At 45.7% G+C, this 19,649-nt stretch overlaps 1 protein-coding gene across 2 annotated transcripts; it reads left to right on the forward strand.

Annotated features, from left to right (window-relative positions):
* Positions 1 to 1,744: 1,744 nt before the first annotated feature.
* On the forward strand, positions 1,745 to 19,636 carry TNFRSF1A (TNF receptor superfamily member 1A). Of its 2 annotated transcripts, XM_075511966.1 has the most exons (10): positions 1,746 to 1,910; positions 12,544 to 12,745; positions 13,054 to 13,182; positions 13,501 to 13,644; positions 15,277 to 15,358; positions 15,687 to 15,754; positions 15,968 to 16,090; positions 16,437 to 16,474; positions 17,238 to 17,397; positions 17,951 to 19,598. In XM_075511966.1, exons 1-10 carry the CDS (start codon positions 1,872 to 1,874, stop codon positions 18,250 to 18,252), a joined length of 1,287 nt encoding a protein of 428 aa, XP_075368081.1. In that variant the 5' UTR covers positions 1,746 to 1,871; the 3' UTR covers positions 18,253 to 19,598. The 2 variants fall into 2 exon arrangements, with proteins under 2 accessions (XP_075368090.1, XP_075368081.1); XM_075511975.1 differs by lacking the exon at positions 13,501 to 13,644 and having other exon boundaries at positions 1,745 to 1,910; positions 17,951 to 19,636.
* The last annotated feature ends 13 nt before the right edge of the window (positions 19,637 to 19,649 follow it).

Raw genomic sequence — 19,649 nt, forward strand, 5'->3', positions numbered from 1 at the left:
GCGGCCGCGCCGACAGACAAGCTGAAATCCAGTGGCTGTGAGAGGAGGGTGACGAGCTGGGCTCGGTCCCCGTGGTGGCACATAGCCACGGAGCCTCGGGAAATACTGAAGGCCTGGCAGGCCACAGGGAGACGGCGGGGAGGGAGGATGGCGTGGGCTTGCCAGTTCTGGCGAAAGCTGGGAAGTGGATGTGCGCTGATGCGTTTGACATTAATGTAAATGTCAAACGTGCAGCGGGCTGTGAGATCGCTCTCCCCTACCCCGAGCTGCGGGAAGAGTCAAACGTGAAGGTTTGTGGGGATTTCTCTGACACTTGTGTGGTTCTAGAGAAATGCTTTTTCTTTTTTTGGAAGGCTGAAGCTCCATGAAGATTAAAGGGTGTGCCTCATCTACTCATATGACAGTATGTGATAAATCTGAAACAATCCATTAAAAATGTGATCTCTTCCTCCACAGAATGTACTCATTGGTGCATGAGAATTTTTCCTTTAAGGGCTAGTTTTGTATTGTTCAAGGCAAGGAAATGAACTAGGCAAAACTTGGGAAATCTTTTCCATCTCTGTCCCTGGAGATGGCTGCAGCCTGATAACAGGTTATTCTGCCATTTCCTTCCCCCTGGAACCTGCTGCTGGAAAGTCAGAACCGTTCCGAGCCTGAAGTGTGGAAGAGAGCTATGTAGCTAGCTGTGTGGCCCTCGTTATTTTGTCCTGTGCACGTGCCATTGGTGGCTTCCATACAGCAGATAAGCAACTCTGGAGTAGACACAGTCTGTGGAGGTGTTTGGCTTTGTTTGTAGCAGTTCAGGCAGCGCGTAGAGTGAATTGTGCACCTGTTTTGGGCTTACACACATGAAATGGGCATATTCTTCCAAAACGATGCTTCGTAGCTCAATTTAATGCCTTTGACTAGTACAGAGATAATTGCAGAAAATGGGGGGAGCGTTCACTGTCACAGACTGGTTGCTGGAAAATAGGTGCTGCAGCTGTTTCCGTTCATGGTCCCTCCTGTTCATGATACCTGTCTCTTGCAGCACCAATTCCTATCACCCGTAGCAGGCAAGGAGTCAAGACCAGGTAACTAACACACGCAGCTCGTTGTCTCAAGAGTGGAAATAGTTCTGAAACAGCATGAGGGTAAGGTCTTAATGGGCAGGAAATAATGGGGAGTTCTTGATCCTTTAGCCACTTATTCCTTACTGTATAGGGTTTTTTTTTTTTAAACTATCATTAAGAGCACACATTAAATGAAGCAGAGCTCATGCAGAATGTTGCATGCTGTTACAATTGCACTATCAATGCAGCTGGTTCGTTGGAGCATACAAGAAAACGTGTTTTAAATGGAAAAGTACAGGGTGGGCATATATACTCTAAATATGCTAGTTTTGGCTGATAAATATCTTTTTAAAAAATTATTTAGGTGCTGACCAGGCAGTTAAGATGCAAAGAGTTATTTTCTTGCAACTACATGGTTGAGTTTCACACGAACTTCATGTTAAAAGTACGGCTGAAAGGTGAAACACTCCGATGTCAGGAAATGTTAAAGTCACAGTGAACCTCCTTTGACTCTTTTTCCGTGTACTTTTTAGTAGTTTTAACCACGCGATACCCCATCGGTTGTTTTCCTTCAGCTTGTCCCTCGCAATTTTTAAGGAAAACTGTCGCCGGCAGTCGGTTTATGCCGGTGGGTGCGGAGGGCGGGCGGGGCACGGCGCCGGGCCGCCTCCCGCTCGCCGCCCTCTTTCCTGCCGCTGCTGCCGCTGGCAGGAAGTTGGAGAGGGGGTAGTTTCGCTCCTCGCTGCTGCGGCCGGGGCTGGGCAGGCTTCCTCTGGACGCGGGGGACCCTGCCATGGGGACGTAGCGGGCCGCGGAGCCATGCGCGGCCCGGCGCTGCCCTGCAGCTCGCTGGGGACGGTAAGTCACGGCGGGGGCTTCGCCGCTCCCCGCGGGACGGCACCGTGCCCCGGCGGGGCACCGCCTCGACCGGCGGCGGCTCCGGTCCCACAGCGGGCGGTTTGTGGGCCCTTCCCCCGGAGCTGCAGCCCGTTGCGGGGCTGCAGCGCGGTGCCTGCCGCCCTCCCCCGCCGCGGGGCTTTTAGGCCCGGGTTCCCTTCGTCCCTCCTCGGCGCCGCAGGACTCCCCATCCCATTCTCAGGTCCGCGGACAGCCGGCTTTCTACTCCCGCCCGGGGGCTTTGGCTTCCCTCACGGCAACCCCGTGCCGGGGCGGGGAGCGGCGGGGCAGCGCCCGGGGAGCCATTTTCTCCTGCGGAGGGGCAAGGTGGGCGGTCATGGTGGAGGGGGAGGCTGGTGCCGGACCCACGGGAGCGGCGACAGACGGTCGGGAAGCCGAGCCGCGCCTGGCCCGCCGTCACTTGGCCGCCTGCGCTGTAACCGGGCAGCGGCGCTGCGGGGCCGCTGAGGTGAGGCGAGGCCAGCGGTGCTCCCTCCTTCCCTCCCCGCCCGCCGCTGGGCGCTGGGTTCGCCGCCGCCGTTTCCGGGATTTATCCCTGAGTCAGTGAAAAGGCGGCTGGATTTACAGGAATGGCGGAGGATTTCCTGGAGCCCGCGGCGTGGCCGTTAACTCGCGAGGCACGGGGCTGTGCCGAGGCCTGCCGGGGGTACGGAGCCGCCCGGGCTGGGCTCCGCTGCCGCCGCCGGTGTGCGGGGCTCGGGGCCGGCTGCTGGCGGGGGGGAACGAGCCGCCTCTGACTCACCCAGCTCGGCTTTGCTGTGCGGTCGGCCGCAGGTGCCTGCGGTTGTACCGCCAGGAACGGGATGGACGCGTTGCTCTTATTAAAGCAGGGAAAGCTTTATTGCTACTCTCCGGGCATGTAAACACAGATTAGTGGGCTGTACCTATGCCCCAAACCATGGGATTTGTTTTTAGCAAGTTTACCGTTGCTGGTGAATCTTCTTTAGCCTTCTTGGGTATCTCAGGTCAAGATTTTTAAGCTGTTCATTGTAATTTTGCAGGTGAAAAAGTTAACTTGTGAAAGAAATTTGAGAGTTTCATGAAAAACCTGACTGCTAGAGATGAATGACCATCCAGTATCAGCAGATGTGTGATAAAGCTGTGACAGTAGGGGTGATGTCACTTAGCATCATGACATGGCTATAAATTCTGGTATAGAATTTACAACGTCAGACTGTTTATCCCTAAATACATGAGCATCCTAGTAACAAAGCACTTGCACTTGACTTTACTGGACTTGTAATGTTGGGTTAGTTGTTAATTTGCTGTCAAAAAGTTGTGACTGCCCTACTCAAAGTTATCTTCTTCCAGAAGTTTTATTTTTTGTGCTTGGAAGCTTTTGGAAACCAAGTAATAGAGTTACAGCGAGCACTGGCAAGACCACACAACTAAAACTGTGGAGTGGGAGCACTCTGCACCTTGACTAACTGTGGATCACTTAGCATCTCAGGACCTAGGTAGGATACGTCATCTGTTGAGATGACTTGCATATAGATTTGAAAGCAGTTAGCAAACCTGGAAAAACGTATTTCTGACTTCTGTATAGTGGTGCACGTATTTTGCTGTAATTCAGATACTATACATGATATTATTCATATTATTGGCAATAAAATGCACAAAAAATAATTGGATCTCCCAAATTCATCACATTGTCTTCAGTTAAATAATATGCTGGAGGAAGAGTGTCCTTCAGTGGGATTTCTTTTTCTTTTTGAGGACATTTTTCCCCTCCTATTTACATGTCATTTCAAGTTCTCAATAACACCACAGTCACTCATTACAGATAATATTTATCTTTTCTGTAAAATCATATTATTTTTTTCAGTGTTACAATTCTCGCTCTGTTGTGTGCCCTTCCATCTTGCATTTACTTTCCATATCATCCTATGTTTGCCCCCATGGCCTTTGTTACTCCCTTCATGCCCCCCTTCTAGATTTCTGATTCTTTTATGTTTCCTCTGATTCTTCAAAATTTCCTGTAGCTTGTTTCCATGCCTTTTCTCTTTTTGCATGTCCTTAACCTCATTTCCAGGTCCTCTGTGTTTTCCCCATGCACTCCTAACTTTCACAGTGGAAAAAATGGCAGCTGTCTCTGCTGAGGCCAGTGTGTTTTCTGTCTCATTAAAAAAAATATAATGGCAGTTTCATTTATTAAAGGCAGTTCAGTTTTATGTAGAAAAAAAAGACAAAATAGCCACAAGGGTGCTTCTGGCATTGATTCCTTTTGAAGGTAAAGTGAGGAATTGCAATTTTGAAGTCAGAAGCTACGTTATCTAAAAATTGAAAACCAAGCCACCAAGTGCATTGTAAGAAAGAACTGTTGGGCTTATCATCCTGTTTCCAGTAGTGGCCAACAGTCTACCAAGGGTCTTGGAGCAGGGCAAGCGTACAACAATGAAAAATAAAAATACTTTCCCAGCTTCCAGTGATCTGTGACTGTAGGAATTCCCGAGTCGAAATGGCATCTTCACATTTCGGACCCCTGAGTGTGTTTTTCCTTCTGCCAATGGGTGTGATGATCGCTTTTGGAACCTAGGCATGTTTCTGGCACCCCCAGCACTCTGGCAGGGAGTCCCACACCTCAGCTATGCTGGCTAAAAAGTAGTTGGCTAAAAAAGTACCTCCCCCTATTTGTTTTGAACCTGTCTCCTGCTTGTTTTATGTGATGCCTCTTAGGTCTTGCTTTGGAAGAGATGGAGAACAGGCATCCCAGTTTACCTTCTCCATGGCATTCATGACTTTAGAGCCTGCTATAGTATCGTCTGCTCAGTTGTCTCTTTTATAGGCCAGTATTTTTAATCATTCCCCTTGCAGCAGCCATTCTGCTGATCATCCTTGTTACCTTTCTCTGTATCATATCTGGGTTAATTTATGTTCTCAGGATTGGGGACCAGAACTACAGTCTGGATTCAAACCATATGGATTTATACATTGGCATAACAACACTTTCCATTTTATCCTCAAATCTTTTCCTAATAATTCACAGCATTTGATTGCATTTCTGATTGCTTTGTCCAATCAGGTTTGTTCCACTTTTTATCTGCTTATTAATCTAATTTTAATTTCTATTTTTGATGACCATCCACTTCTACCCAAATGGAACGTGTTGATATCTAGGTCCATGCCAATTTCAATTACATGGTAATTTAAGTTCTCGCTAGTAATCAATATGGTCAGTTTGGATGCCTTTCCCTTTTTATTAAGTAATCCATTTTCTGTATGAGCAATATTATTTGGGGTAAAATGAATTCTGTCATTTAGTTCCTTCTTATCCATTTTCTTTAGTCATCACAAGGAGGCTTTGTTTTTATTTGGGGCAGATGTCTTGTGTTTTCTTCCATAATCTTGTCCTCATTCCTGGTAACGGAGTGCTTCCTTTGAACCCTTGAACCCTTTGAACACAGAGCTTTCTGTTGTGATCTTGGGAACCTGACAGTAGAAAGCACATCTCAAAGCAATGTCACTACATTTCCCTATTAAAACAAACAGGAGTATATTAGGTCCAATAAATAGGACTTGGCATGTGACAATTACCCAACTCTTAAAAAGTTCACCTAGTGAGTCACTGACAAGGGGCGCAAGGACAGCTGCGGCGCAGCATGGGCAGGGGCCAAGGGCTCGTGCCCAGCTGAAAATCAGCTCGGGATTAAATGGAAGGCCGCCACTGAACCTTCCCGCAGCTCTTGCTCTGACGGCACTCTGATGAGAGGCTGTACAACTGCGCTGTCGAAGTCAGCGCTGAACACAGGTGGGCAAACTGCAGGGGTGTCGCGTGTCTGTGACTTGGGACTCTGACATAGTGTTCACCACTGTGTCCTCTAAGGGAAAATTAAAAAAATATTTTCTTATGGTTGTGATCACCTACTGACTTTTTCACTCTTTTCTTTATCTCTGCTAATATGAAATAAAAACTTACAACCTTATATACTGTGTATGTATACAGTGACGTTCATGATCTTTATAGATAAATCACAGTTTTGTTTTAAATTAAGATTTCTAAGACCTTTCTTCATTGCATGAAAGCTATTACCAGTCTCCTGGTTTTATGTAAGGCCTAAAATACAGCATTTCCTCCATCTGATCTTCATAAAATGGAGGATTATTTATAATAATAGCTCTTGTATCCTTCTTTTGACCTTTCCAGGTTTTAGTGAGCCATGAGAAATGCTTCCTGTAAATGTTGCTTTAATATACATTTCTCAGTGTGTAAAGCAGAAGTTCTGGTTTCCCGTGCATCTTCATATAGCAAACTAAAAAAATGCAAACCTCGAAGAGCTTTTGGAAATGGCAGAGGCAGTCGAAGAACATAAGGGTAATCTTGCACCCTGATTTCTTTGGCAGCTCATTAGTCTGAGCAGGATCTCTGTTTTCTTCTGAACTTCCAAGCTGGCTAACTTTTTATGGCTCATCAAAAAGGCTTACAGATGACTGATATGTAGATTACTTGTGCATTGGTGTGTGTCATGTTGAACTTTTAAGCAAAAGGATGTTTCTATTAAGAAATACTTCAGAAATTCTAATGACTTGTAATGCCTTCTATTTGCAGGTAGTTCTTTAGTTTAAAAATGGAATTTGCAAAATGGAAGTCTTTTTTAAGAGAAGCAGTTGACTAAGTTGTTGTTGGGGAAACACTTTATTACATGATGAATATGTTAGATGTGTACAAAAAAAGGAGTAAGCCTCCCAGTCTCTGGATTTTAAGAGCATATCTGGATTTATAAAATTGTTTTATTCTGAAATTTTTAGCTTTATGCTTTTGTATTAAGGAGATTTAAACTCTGGAAATTATTAATTTGGAACTATTTTAAACATTAGCCTAGTGATGTGCAATACTGTTTGAATTGTTTGGAATACTAATACCCGAGCATCTGCTCCAGCAAGTATTGCATTCCTATTAGTTCATGTGAACAGGTGTGGGATCTCAAGGTGCTGGGCGTGGGGGCAGGAGTCACTTCCCACTTGCCTAATCCCGCTGTTCCCAGTTTGCTTTCTTTGACCAGCCTTGGTCCACTCTGGACACCTCTAGGCATCCAGTGGCTTTCTAGGAGAGCGGAATCTTGCTCCCAACACAACCTTCTCCATCCTCTCTTTCCCATCATACTGTCATACCCGTGTGTCACTGTACCTGCTTCTTCTGCCCTTCTCCCTCAGGGCGAGGAGCCTTGCAGGTAGCAGCAGGGCTACAGCTCTACACAGGGAGGGCAGAGTGCATGATACAGAGCTGTGACATCCATGCCGAGTAATTTGGTATTTCCTAGCCTTGTGGACATTGGCAGGTGGTAATACGGTAGCCCTGATAACGCTGCACTTCCCTGTGCTGTCCCTCTGGTTCAGATACTGTGCCTTCTTTCTCCTTGGCCTGAGAACAGTGCTCTCAAATGTTCCTTCTTATTTCCACCCCCACCCCCATCTTTCTTGCATCTTGCTGTGTTCTTCACTTTTATCTTTGCTGTTTCTTTCTTTGACTTACTCTTGCAGAGATGTCACCTCACTTGCAGTTCTCTGTGTGTGGTCTGGTGAGGCAGAAGCAGCAGCAAGGATGTGAATTGTAGTGGTGGCAGTAATTCAAGAATATTTGAGGTTGAAGATGGTGCAGGCTCTCCTAAATCCCGTCTCAGCTGTCAAAACTTTGCATAGAAGAGTTTTTGGGCTTGTGGAGTGTTTTTTTTTTCACTGTTAGCTGTCAGGCAGTAAGTGCTGACATCAGACATGAGAAGCAACTAGGGTTGCCTCACATGTGAGGAGAATGTGCGGGGCACATAGCTGTCACCCAGAGGGGTAGAATGATTTAAGGAAGCAGCATTTTGGTTTTCATCTGCCATATTTTGTTTATTTCTGCAGCAGTGTCAAAAGTAAAACCTAGAGATTCTGCTGACTTTTTTCCTGGGCAGTCCCCGCTCACTAAAAATGTGAATCACCGGTGTGCATGATGTGGTTTGGTGGTTTGAATTATCATTCAGCTTAGGTAATACATGCTGTCCACTTTTCTATGCAGCATTGGTTAGTGGGTACTCGTTCTTTCTCCTGGGGAGTGGAATCAGAGCATGTTGTAAATCTAACGATGGAAAATCACCTTATTTCAGTTGTAGAAGACCTCTAAACTTTGCCTTGGTGAGCTGTTATCAATGACTTGAGGCTTCAGTGCTTGGTAAATGGGGCTACATCTGGCTGGAGACTGGTCACCAGTGGTGTTCCTCAGGGCTCAATTCTAGGGCCAGTTCTGTTCAATATATTTATCAATGATCTGGAGTTGAATGCACCATTAGCAAGTTTGCTGATGATACCAAACTGGGAGGTGCTGTTGACTCTCTTGAGGGACAAGATGCCTTGCAGGGGGATCCAGATAGATTGGAGCATTGGGCAATGATTAATGGGATGAAATTTAACAAGTCCAAATGCTGGATTCTGCACCTAGGACGGAGTAATGCCAGGCACAAGTATAAATTGGGAGAGGAGGGCTGGAGAGCAGTCCTGCAGAAAGGGATCTGGGGGTGCTGGTCAACAGCAGGCTCAATATGAGTCAGCAGTGTGCCCTGGCAGCCCGGAGGGCAAACCGCATCCTTGTGGTGCATCAAACAGCATAACCAGCCGGTCAAAAGAGGTGATTGTCCCACAGAATCATATAGGTTGGAAAAGACCTTTAAGATCATCGAGTCCAACTGTAAACCTAACACTCCCAAGACCACCACTACACCATGTCCCTAAGCACCTCATCCAAATGTCTTTTAAATACCTCCAGGGATGGCGACTCCACCACTTCCCTGGGCAGCCTGTGCCAATGCTTGATAACCCTTTCACTGAAGAAAAATTTCCTAATATCCAGTCTAAACCTCCCCTGGCGCAACTTGAGGCCATTTCCTCTTGTCCTGTCACTTGTTACCTGGGAGAAGAGACCGACCCCCACCTCTCTACAACCTCCTTTCAGGTAGTTGTAGAGAGCAATAAGGTCTCCCCTCAGCCTCCTTTTCTAAAGGAGGCTAAACAGTCCCAGTTCCCTCAGCTGCTCTTCGTAAGACTTGTTCTCCAGACCCTTCACCAGCTTCATTGCCCTTCTCTGGACATGCTCCAGCACCTCAATGTATCTCTTGTAGTAAGGGGCCCAAAACTGAACACCGTATTCGAGGTGCGGCCTCACCAGTGCCGAGTACAGGGGCACGATCACTTCCCTAGTCCTGCTGGCCACGCTATTCCTGATACAAGCCAGGATGCTGTGGGCTTTCTTGGCCACCTGGGCACACTGCTGGCTCATATTCAGGCAGCTGTCAACCAACACTCCCAGGTCCTTCTCTGCCAGCCAGCTTTCCAGCCACTCTTCCCCAAGCCTGTAGCGTTGCATGGGTTCGTTGTGGCCCAAGTGCAGGACCTTGCATTTAGCCTTGTTGAACCTCATACAATTGGCCCCAGCCCATCAATCCAGCCTGTCCCACTGTACTCAGCATTGGTGCGGCCTCACCTTGAGTGCTGTGTGCAGTTCTGGGCCCCCACAATTTAAGAAAGATGTGAAGGTCTTTGAATGTGTCCAGAGGAGGGCAACAAAGCTGGTGAAAGGGCTGGAAGGTGTGTCCTGTGAGGAGCGGCTAAGGACTTTGGGCTTGTCTGGTTTGGAGAAAAGGAGGCTGAGGGGCGACCTCATTGCTCTCTACAGCTTCCTGAGGAGGGGAAGTGGAGGTGCTGATCTCTTCTCCAGGGTATCCAGTGCCAGGACTCGTGGGAATGGTTCAAAGTTGTGCTGAGGGGGTTCAGTCTTGATGTTAGGAAGCATTTCTTTACTGAGAGGGTGGTCGGACACTGGAACAGGCTTCCTAGAGAGGTGGGCGATGCCCCAAGCCTGTCAGTGTTTAAGAGGCATTTGGACAATGCCCTTAATAACATGCTTTAAATTTTGGTGAGCCCTGAAGTGGTCAGGCAGTTGGACTAGATGATCGTTGCAGGTCCCCTCCAATTGAAATAGTCTAGTCTATTCTAACTTCATGTACTTCCTGAATTTTATGAAGTCTGTCATTTGTATAAATCTGTATGCTGCTGAATGTCTTAGGGAGCTGCCTAAGATGGTGGTGGTTTTTTTTCTGCCATGTGAATGATTTTTCTGGGAGGCCGAGTCATTGTGAGTCACTTGTGGTCTGTGACTCTCTGTTCCTCAGATTTTCATCAGTAATAACGTGTTAACTCTGGTTTGATTATACTTACAGACACACTTTCACTTAATCTGAAAAATTGAAAACACCTTTCCTGTTTTCTTTTGGTTTTGAAGGTATATCTGACCAATCTTCTATGTGTTTTTGTCTTGATTTTTGATGCTTTCCTCTGTTGTTTCTATTGTTGACTTGTCTGAATTATTGGCTGGCTGTATATATTCCCATGTCAGGGGATTAATCATTGGCTAGAGAATCAGGATTTTTTTAAATTGTTGCTGTCAGATCATCTGTGTGAATGATCTTTTACCCATTGTCCTGCAAGCAAGCAATCTTGTAAAACTATTAGCAGCTGAAATTAATTTTATTTCTTACTGAGTTGTTGTTGGAGTCCTCGCATTTATCCTGTGATCAGCTAATTAACTGTGAAATGATAGCTATTTAAATATGTGGTTCTTTTTTTTCCTGTTCACCATTTTAGCATCTGGTCTATTGAATATGTCTTTGTATGACAAAGCTTTCTGAAAAATGGGTTTTTGCTTTGTCAGAGTTGCAAAGTCCTATCCTTCTTGAGGTTTTAAGTTGCTTTCATGCATGTACCTTTCTCCCCCAAGGCTTTAATTTTGAGAGAGAAATAGGATGGCATGGGGCTGTCATAGCCATCTCATTTTGTGTATCCTTTCTTAAGCTTGCAATCACAAAACTGGTATCAGCATTGTGGTTTACCCTTATTGGTTTACTTTTGCTATAGCTCTCCTAGCTGAAAAAGCAAAAAGAAACGGGAACTCTGAAGCTGTGCCTGTACAGCTAGGCCTCTTATCACTTTCAAAAAAGCAAACTGGGAAAACATTACAATGTAGAGAAGTTAGTGTAGTAAAACTTGGTGTGACATTGTATGGATGGGGCAGGATGGTATTTGTTTGCAAAAAAATGAGTTGATTTTCATGCATTCACATGATCTGATGCATAGACTACATTGGCACACACTCTCCACAACATACTTGGAAGCACCGACGTGTATGTCCAGATGGTGGGACCAGGATCACTTGTGTGCAATGCAGATGACAAGGGACACTGGCTGTCAAGTCATCATTGTACCGCTGGGGTCTTCATGGCACTACAAACTAGTTTTTGGACAAATCCATCATACCCTTCAGGAGTCATCAGCTGGTATGGGATGGGCCTTTGCTGTAGAAACTTGCTGACTTCAGGCTTCATAAATCTTGGGCCAAGTTGTTTCCTGCTTTTGGTTTGGGTTTTTTTTTGTTTGGTTTTTTTTTTGTTTTTAACCTTTTTGCTATTGTATGTTTTTTCCTTGTTTGAATGCATGTTTGAAATAGATGCCTAGGGTCTGTTTTTCTGTTGGGCCAACAGGCAAAGGAATTGGTTTGTGATATGCTGCAGTCTTGTTACCATCCTCCTGGTGCAGGGTCTTTTGCTGATGAGTCATCTATGCTGTGGTCTTACCAGAGTGTAGACCTTTTGGCCATGACATAAACAGCACATTTCTCAATTTTGCTGCTGGGAATAGTGTCCTGAAAACAATGTCCAGGGAATGGTGTCCTTCATTATTGGTACAGGCTGTTCTTTTAACCCTTTGTTCTGCTGTTCCTTCCTGTGTGTGTGTACACACACTCACACTCTCTTACAGTCATACTGCAGTCATGCCAATCTTAATATATCTGTTAAAATTCTTGACAAGTCATCTTCAAAATTAAAAATAGCAAGTAAATCTTAAAGGAATTAAAAAAAAAAGTGCACATTTTTGTGGCAAACTGTTCAGACTGAATGTTAACAGCTGCAGTTTAAAAGGAAGAATGTACGTTTGACGGGGGAGAAGTTGAAAACCTAACTTTCCCACGTTTCTAGGCCTGGCTTGCTCAGGAGGAGTTTTGGAAGCTTTTCTGTACTTTGCATACAGTGAGATCCTCCTCTGCCTTCTTATTCCAAACTTCCCATCTGGTTTATTTATTCAGTAGAACTGCAAGTACTGGATGCATTCTTTTCTCTGGAACTGTTTCTAGATGGGTAGTCTTACTGCCTTCCTTAATAAAAACATTCCTTTGCTTTTGAGTATCTTTCTTGCAAGCTGCAGCATTTTCAAGGCATTCCATCTGTAAATTGCACATCACAAAAAGTATTTGCTTTATACACAAGCAGTTTCTCATAGAGACCATTGTATGACATATTAATAACACAGATGACAGGCATGGGTATGTTGGGGGGTTTTTTGGTAAATAATCTCCCCACACACTTTTGTCAGTGAAGGATCCTGATATCAGAATTGGTCAAGTCAATTGAACTCACTGTTATAAAAAGATTTAATTGTAAGTGCTGAAATCAGCTGTGCAGTTTGCCAGGGGATATGATGTTTTCTGACCTTGTTGCTCTCCCTTTTTTTTTTTTTGCCCCTTTCTCTCCCTCTCCCTCTGTATTTACAGGTTATCCTAACATTTGTCTGTGTGTTGACGAAGGAATCTGTAGAAATTGCTCCAGTGCCGTATACACTGCAAGTCCATCGGGTGGCTTTGGATGGAAGAGACCCCTCTAACACCTTGAGGAGAGAAAAGAGGCAGGTGCAGTGTCAACTAGGACAATACCTACATCCCAGAGAGACCCACTGCTGCATGAGGTGCCATGCAGGTATGTAAAATAAGTACAGTAATAGTGACCTTCACCTGAGGCATTTCCCTGTCCTGCACTCTCAACCTGTCTCTGTCCTACAGCTATATCAGTGCTCCCTTTCCTTGGTACCTATCCCTACCCAGATAAATTCTTATTCCTTGTGTCTTCTTTTGGGCTGTCAGTGTCCTTCACACTGGTGAGAGAAAGCATACTCCATCCTTATGCCATCAACTCCAGGGTTTCCCTGAGGAATCAGTGACTCCCATCCTCCTTAAGACAATGTGTTTGCCTTCCTGTCCGAGCTCTGTTAAGTGATTTTCTTGCAGGTACCTACAAGGCAAAAGACTGTGATCGGCCTGACCAGGCACCTGTCTGTCTTCCGTGTGCTAATGGCACATTCACAGCTGTTGATAACACCATGTCTAAATGCTTCCAGTGTAGACATTGCCGTACAGGTGAGTTATCTACAGGACCTGAGGAAAACGGGTGGTAGTGGCAGGTGAGGGACTGGAGGGGATGTCAAGGTGAGTGAGGAAGCTTGGAAAGGTAAGCAATTGAACAGGCAGAAGGACAGTGTATGGGGGGACAGGGATTGGGGACAGCAGGAATAAGGGTTACCAAATCACTACAGTCTGAGACACAAGGGTTACTAGATCACAAAAGCCTGAGTTTGCAGGCCTTTTTGGCTTTTCTCTGGGAAGATTAGGGGATCAATGGTGCTCTCAGCTGAAGGTGAGGGAACAGGTTGGAGTAACAGCTTTTCCTTTCCTCAGAATTCCAGCAGATAGTAGAGACCCCCTGTACCCCAAAGCAAGATACCGTATGTGGCTGTCGGAAGAATCAATATCAGATTGGCCTGTCTGACCTCTTCCAGTGTAGGAACTGCAGCTCGTGTGTCAATGGGATTATTGCCAACTGTGAGTACAGCATCGATCTGGCTCCGACTAGATCAGCATCGATCAGCATCGACTAGACATACTGTACTAGGGTAGATATTAGCAGCCCTCTGTTCACTTTCTGACATGCTGCAGCACCTTGCCCTGAAGTGATTGTAGTTTTGGAAGAACTCTTGGTTTTGCCTGCCCCCTTTCCCCAGAAAGACTGCCATTTTTGCCTGCCTTGGCATCGATCCCTGTAGAAACAGTTTCTACCTTCCTTTTGTCCTTGAATGGTTTCTCAGTTTTGGCTGTTGTGAGGAGATATTTTCTACTTAATTTTGGTACCTCTGCCTTGCATGTACTGAAGCAAGGTCTTTATGCTCTAGAGCAGATTTCACCCACCTTCCTTTTTTGTCTTTGTGTGGATATTTCTCCTGATGCTCATTGCATTTCCCTCACCAATTGCTGGAAGCAGTTTGAGTACAATGGCTGAAAATACCACTGGTCCCAATGCCCAGCTGAACTGCTTGTCAGTTGGTTGCTGAACCACCACAGTGTACTATGCAGTGTTTTAAACTAAAGAGCTGCTCAGGTAATGCTGAACTGTACCCAGCAGCATTGGGCATGACTTGGGGATGGTGCAGGTGTCTGGGAGAAGTACCCATGTTAGCTGTCCCAAGCTGCCTCATCTCCAGTCAGGAGTCAGAGATCTTAAGCAAATACTGCTTGCCGCCCTCCACTTTGTGCTGTAGTCTAATTCTGTTCATGTCCCTTAAATGTTCCTTTCCTTGTTGTCCTAAAGCTATCCCCTCTTCTTTGCGAATTCTGCTTCTGATCCCTTTCCTGTCTTTTATCCTGCCTAGCACAAGGTTTGCTGTCTCACTGGTGAATGCGTTCCCTCTGGTGCTCAACAATCTTCCTCTGTCACAGTTTCCATGCTTACACCTATCCTCAAGGGTCATCATCGTACGCTGCCCTTGAGCAATTTCCTTCCCTCTTGGCTGATGTAGAACTGTTTAGTCCTGTCCCTCGCTTGCCACAGAATACATGCTGCTTGTTCTAGTACCTTTTTCCCTCCCCTTGTGCAACTTTATGTCCTTCCATTACTATTCTGTCTGCTCCTCCCCACACCTGTTTTACTCAGTCTCCATACTGTGACAAGCAATAGCTCTTTCATTTCTTACCCCTTCCACTCACAGCATAGCAGATCACAAGAGTGGATATGTGTCCCATGGCTTGAAGTGATTTCTCCCTGCCCTGAACTGACTTCCTCACCAGTCTCAGCTGCTCAGGGACCACTTCTCCCTCATCTTTGCCTGACTAATGTGATTTCCCCTTCCTGTCATGCTTGAACTTGAGTGACTTTCCCCGCTTTTACACTGGGACTGTCATTATCCATTAGACCAATTTCAGCTGCACTGTAATTTTAGCCCCTTTCCAAGCCTCTACAGAGGTCCTCGACCTACCAGGACAGTGGTACCCTTATTTTTTATTATTTTTATCCTCCCCCAACCCTGTTGTCAAACATAGACTGAATCCTCTTTCTCTTCTTCAGTAGAAGTTCTCCAGGCTCAAAGAGGGATAATCTCCCACCCATCTTGGAGTGGATTTTTCTCCTTTTGTTTTCTTCTCTGTCCGGATTACAGCAAGGGTTTCTTCTTTTCTCTACAGGTTCAAAGAACAGAGACACAATTTGCAGGTGTAAGCCTCGATTCTTCCTGACACTTAGTAACGTTTGCAGGCCTTGCAACAGGTGAGCTTTTATTCCTCTGTATGCCCTTCCACTGAGTAGGAGAGACAGCAGACACAAGTCCCGCAGGGGGAGGAAATTTTTCTCAAGGCTCTGTCCATCTTGACGTAACTTTACAACATTCTGCCTTTCTGGGGCAATTGGGTCTTCCCCTCTGCCACCCCCGGTCTTCTCTGTGTGTAGGCATCGGCCCACTAAGAACCCAAAGTCACTAGCCACACTGCAGTGCTCGGCTTTGCAGGCTTATCTTGACTTGTCTGTTACTTAGGATTGTCACAAATGGCTAGTGTTTCATTTCATGCACGTTTATCTCTCTGATTTGCTCTTTCAGCTGCATTGGAGAGGAATGCCTGCAGTGTCATAGCCCAGTGACTACCTCACCAACTTCATCTGGGCTGAGTGAGTACTGAGGGAACTGAGGGACAGTGGAATCTTTTCAGTGTGGGCTTTTGTTCTGTTAATGCCTTTTGCCAAGTGTTATTTCCTCCACTCTCTCAAACCATTATTCTTTTTCTCCCTACCATTTGCACGTCTTCACTTGCTGTTCTTCCTCTAGCACTTACCTCTTCCTTTCTTAGTCACTCACTCATTTGCCCTCTCCCTTTTGTCCAGATGGGATCCTTGTCCTTGGCATCATCGTTGCAATATTTGTAGTTATCTCTGTCCTCTACGTTGTAAATAAAGTAGTGAAGCTGGTCCAGGAAAATGGGATAGCATCGTCTTTCTACTCCTGTGGTGAGTACAGCAGCATATGCAGTTACATTAATTGGGGTAGACATCATTCTCCGTGTGTGTATGCGCACATGTGTGAGGGAAAAACTGGGATCCCGTTACTCTGCTTTGCTGCAAGGCCAGAGGAACACAAGAACTCAACAGCTAAGCTTATTGGTGCAGTTCTTACAGCTCTGCATCCATGCCCATAGCTGTGACTGGAAGTGCATGTGAGCTCATTGCTGGGACATGTGCATTTTGCTATAAAACCTTTTTGAGGGTAGGATTGTAGCTGCTTTCCTGTTTTCTCTGGGACAAGAGGAAGTGAAAATAATTTCTGCTTTCTTTTTTCTTTTTTTTTTCTTTAAAGTTTCTTTGCCACAGACAACCAAGGAGCCAGTATCTGAGGTGAGCAAGATGATGGGTATAAGAGCGTTCCTTCCGCTTTCAACTATATTAGCCTGGGATCCAGAGTAACATTTTTCCCCATGGTCTGTTTTCAGGCCTTGTATTTTCAAATGAGCTGAGCAATAGGGCTGTTTAATTCAGAAATCTTTTCCTGTAGAGGGTGGAGCTATTAACATTTTACTTCCCCTCTTCTAGAGAATGCTTTTCAAACTCCTGGCTTTTTGCTCTTGCATGCATTTTTTTCAGATAGCTGGTCCTTAATCCCTTTTTCTCCCTACATACCCCAAGCTTGGAGGATTTAACTACTTTTACTTCACTTCAGATCTTGACCCCACAAGCCTCTCAGTGCTGCTTCACAGTGTTCTCTCAGCTCCAGTGTTGTTCTGCAATTAAGAGGGCCTAAGCAGTAGTTGAGGTGGGGTTTCCACAGCCTTACAGAGAAGGCTGATGGGAAAGGTGACACGTAGAGCTTCTAGAATGGTGGTGATTTCGGGTCCCAGCCTTATTTGGTTTTGTAAAGAAATATTTTTTCCAGACTACCGTTTTTTGATGCCAAAAGAGAGTTAAACTCCTTGGGTTCTGCTGGAAAGAAATGTTTGGTGCCTTCTGCTCAAACGAGGCATACAGGAAGAATTAAAACCTCAGCACCTGCTCCCCACCTATCTTGGATAAATTTTAGTATATAAAGCTAGTGGTTTCTTGTGGGAGACAGGCATATTGTGCTGCTGTGGGTGATTCTGGCCTAAGAAAATGTGTCTTTCAGGTTGAGGTAAAAAGAAGTGAAATTTCCATCCTTCTTCCCGAGCCCCAGAAGGAAACACAATTGTCAGTGAATGCAGCACCACCACCTGCGCCTCCGCTGCAAAGTTCACATGAGTTACCAGACTGTGTCAGACCTGCCAGGAAGACACAGCTTCCAGACAGTAAGTGAAACTCCCCCGTCCTTCCCTCCTTCCCCAGGCAAACGAGAACCTGATTATGCAGATGTGGCTAGGAGGATGTTGGACAGACCTTACCCGGTGTACGTGACCTGTGTGTATACTTCGTGCATGGCACGGTACAAAGGCAGAAGCATGCCCAGAGCCTGTGAGCCTGTATATGCTAAACATTTACACAAGGCCTTTCTGTTGTCCCTTTTCCCTACCAGGAAAATGGATTGTCATATGTGGTGACATGCTGTCAGTCTTAATGCCTCTGGGATGGTGACCCAGAGCATTCTTTTGGCAGGAGTGGGTGGCAGCAGGGCCCTAAGCATGTGTGCTCAGCTCTGCTCATAACCTTACACAAGAGCATATGGAAGCACTCCCATTGCTTTTTGAGGGATAAGGGCAATGAGTCTGTTGACTACTCTGTAGAAGACCTGAACAGGAGGGGGCAATGCATGATCCCAAGGCACCATCCAGCGCTGGATTATTCACATTCTCCTTGAGGCTGCAGAATCCTGGTTCTTACACTTTACTTCTTCTCTTTTCACAGACCCTGCTATTCTCTACACTGTGGTGGATCATGTACCGCCATCTCGGTGGAAAGAGTTTGTTAGGCGTCTGGGTCTGAGTGACTATGATCTCGAACGAATTGAGATGGAGCATCGGCGTTTACGAGATGCCCAGTATGAAATGCTTAGACTGTGGAAACTGCAGATGGGCCGTGCTGCAACTGTGGAGCACATCAGCTGTGTTCTCAACCAGATGGAGCTGAGTGGCTGCAGTGAAGCTATTCAAGAGGCTTTGCTAAACCAGAACTCTCCGCAACCTTGCAGCCTCCACAGCCATCTTTAACCTATTTCTGCTTTACTTGCCCTCTCTATGACTGTTAAGAGAGGATCATAAGTCCCTTCCTTTCTTGTCTTCCTTTTTCCAATACCTCCCTATCTTTCTAAGACTCGTTAACTGGGTTTGTTGGAGACAGCAGCACATGATGCTGGAGGAAGGCTGAGGTTTGCTTCTCAACCACCATGTAGTTCAGCATCTTTAAACCAAGACAGGCCTCTGCAACAACTCCTTTCCCAAGGAGGGAAAGCACCTCATAGAGGAAGTGGTGTGTGGACTCTGACCAAGATGAAAACAGGAGCTCGGAGTGACTTGATAGATCAGCTACTCTATGGACAAGTTGTTGCTGAAACAGGTGCTCCACCCACCATGTGGTGGGTAAACCTGTAGGGTAACTTGGTTAAGCAGGCTGTTCAGGTGGTAAAGTACTTGCTCGCTTTTTGCAGATCTATTTTTCTGCAAGATGAGACAGTTGAACTGGCTCACATTGCAGCCCTTTGATTGCTAAATCTGACTCAAGGGAAGTGGTGGGAGGACGTGCATATTTCTGGGAGCAGGAGAGGATTGCCCCCTTTCGGTATCAACTAGTTATCACTGTGGCAAAAGAATCACGGGGATTCAGCAGTGGTGGCTCTGTGGGGGGAGAAATGGGAGGACAGTTGTCCTTTCCACACCCTCATTTCCCTCAGGTTCAAGAGGAATAAGGATTCCAAGCCAGTGAGTCAGATGAGAGGGTTGGTGCTTTTTTCTCAAGTTTTTTTTCTGTACCTAGAAACCATGTAAGATAGCATTAACAAAACACCAGCCTGTGTGTTTGTCCAAGTGCAGAGGGGAAAGGAATGCGTGCGTCTGTCTGCGTGAGAAGGTGCCTATGGTACCTAGTAGTGTGAGCGCCTCTGAAAATCTGTGCTTGCACACAGGTCAGTAGGCTTGTGTCTACCTGCTTATCTATCTCTCAGTGATTCACTGAATCTGATCTAACTGCAAATGGGACTGTGTATGTGTACAGATATATCTATCTATCTATCTATATTTTTTAGCAGCTGTTGAATAACTTCACACTACTTCCTGGACTGCATTCTGTGATTGCTACTTGGGTGTAAGAGACATTCAATAACATCTCCAGGCTCTCACCATTGCTTTCTCATGCATATTACCCTGGGTGAAGCAGAAGTAGCAAAAATCAATTAGCCTGCATCAGGTGCAGGTTGTCCACATGCTTGTAATGTGGATTTTTTTTTTTTTTTTTTTTTAGTCTCTTGTCCCTTGACCAGAGAGAAACTTTCTATTGTAAATACACTAAATGCTCTGAATTAAAAATCATATTTTTACCTCTGCCTCCATTCTGGTTTTGTCCATATCAGCTTCTCTTCTGTGGCTGTGGGCAGGGGCAGAGAAACGGGAAT

The sequence above is a fragment of the Mycteria americana genome, chromosome 1, assembly GCF_035582795.1.
Source record: "Mycteria americana isolate JAX WOST 10 ecotype Jacksonville Zoo and Gardens chromosome 1, USCA_MyAme_1.0, whole genome shotgun sequence".
NCBI lineage: Eukaryota > Metazoa > Chordata > Aves > Ciconiiformes > Ciconiidae > Mycteria > Mycteria americana.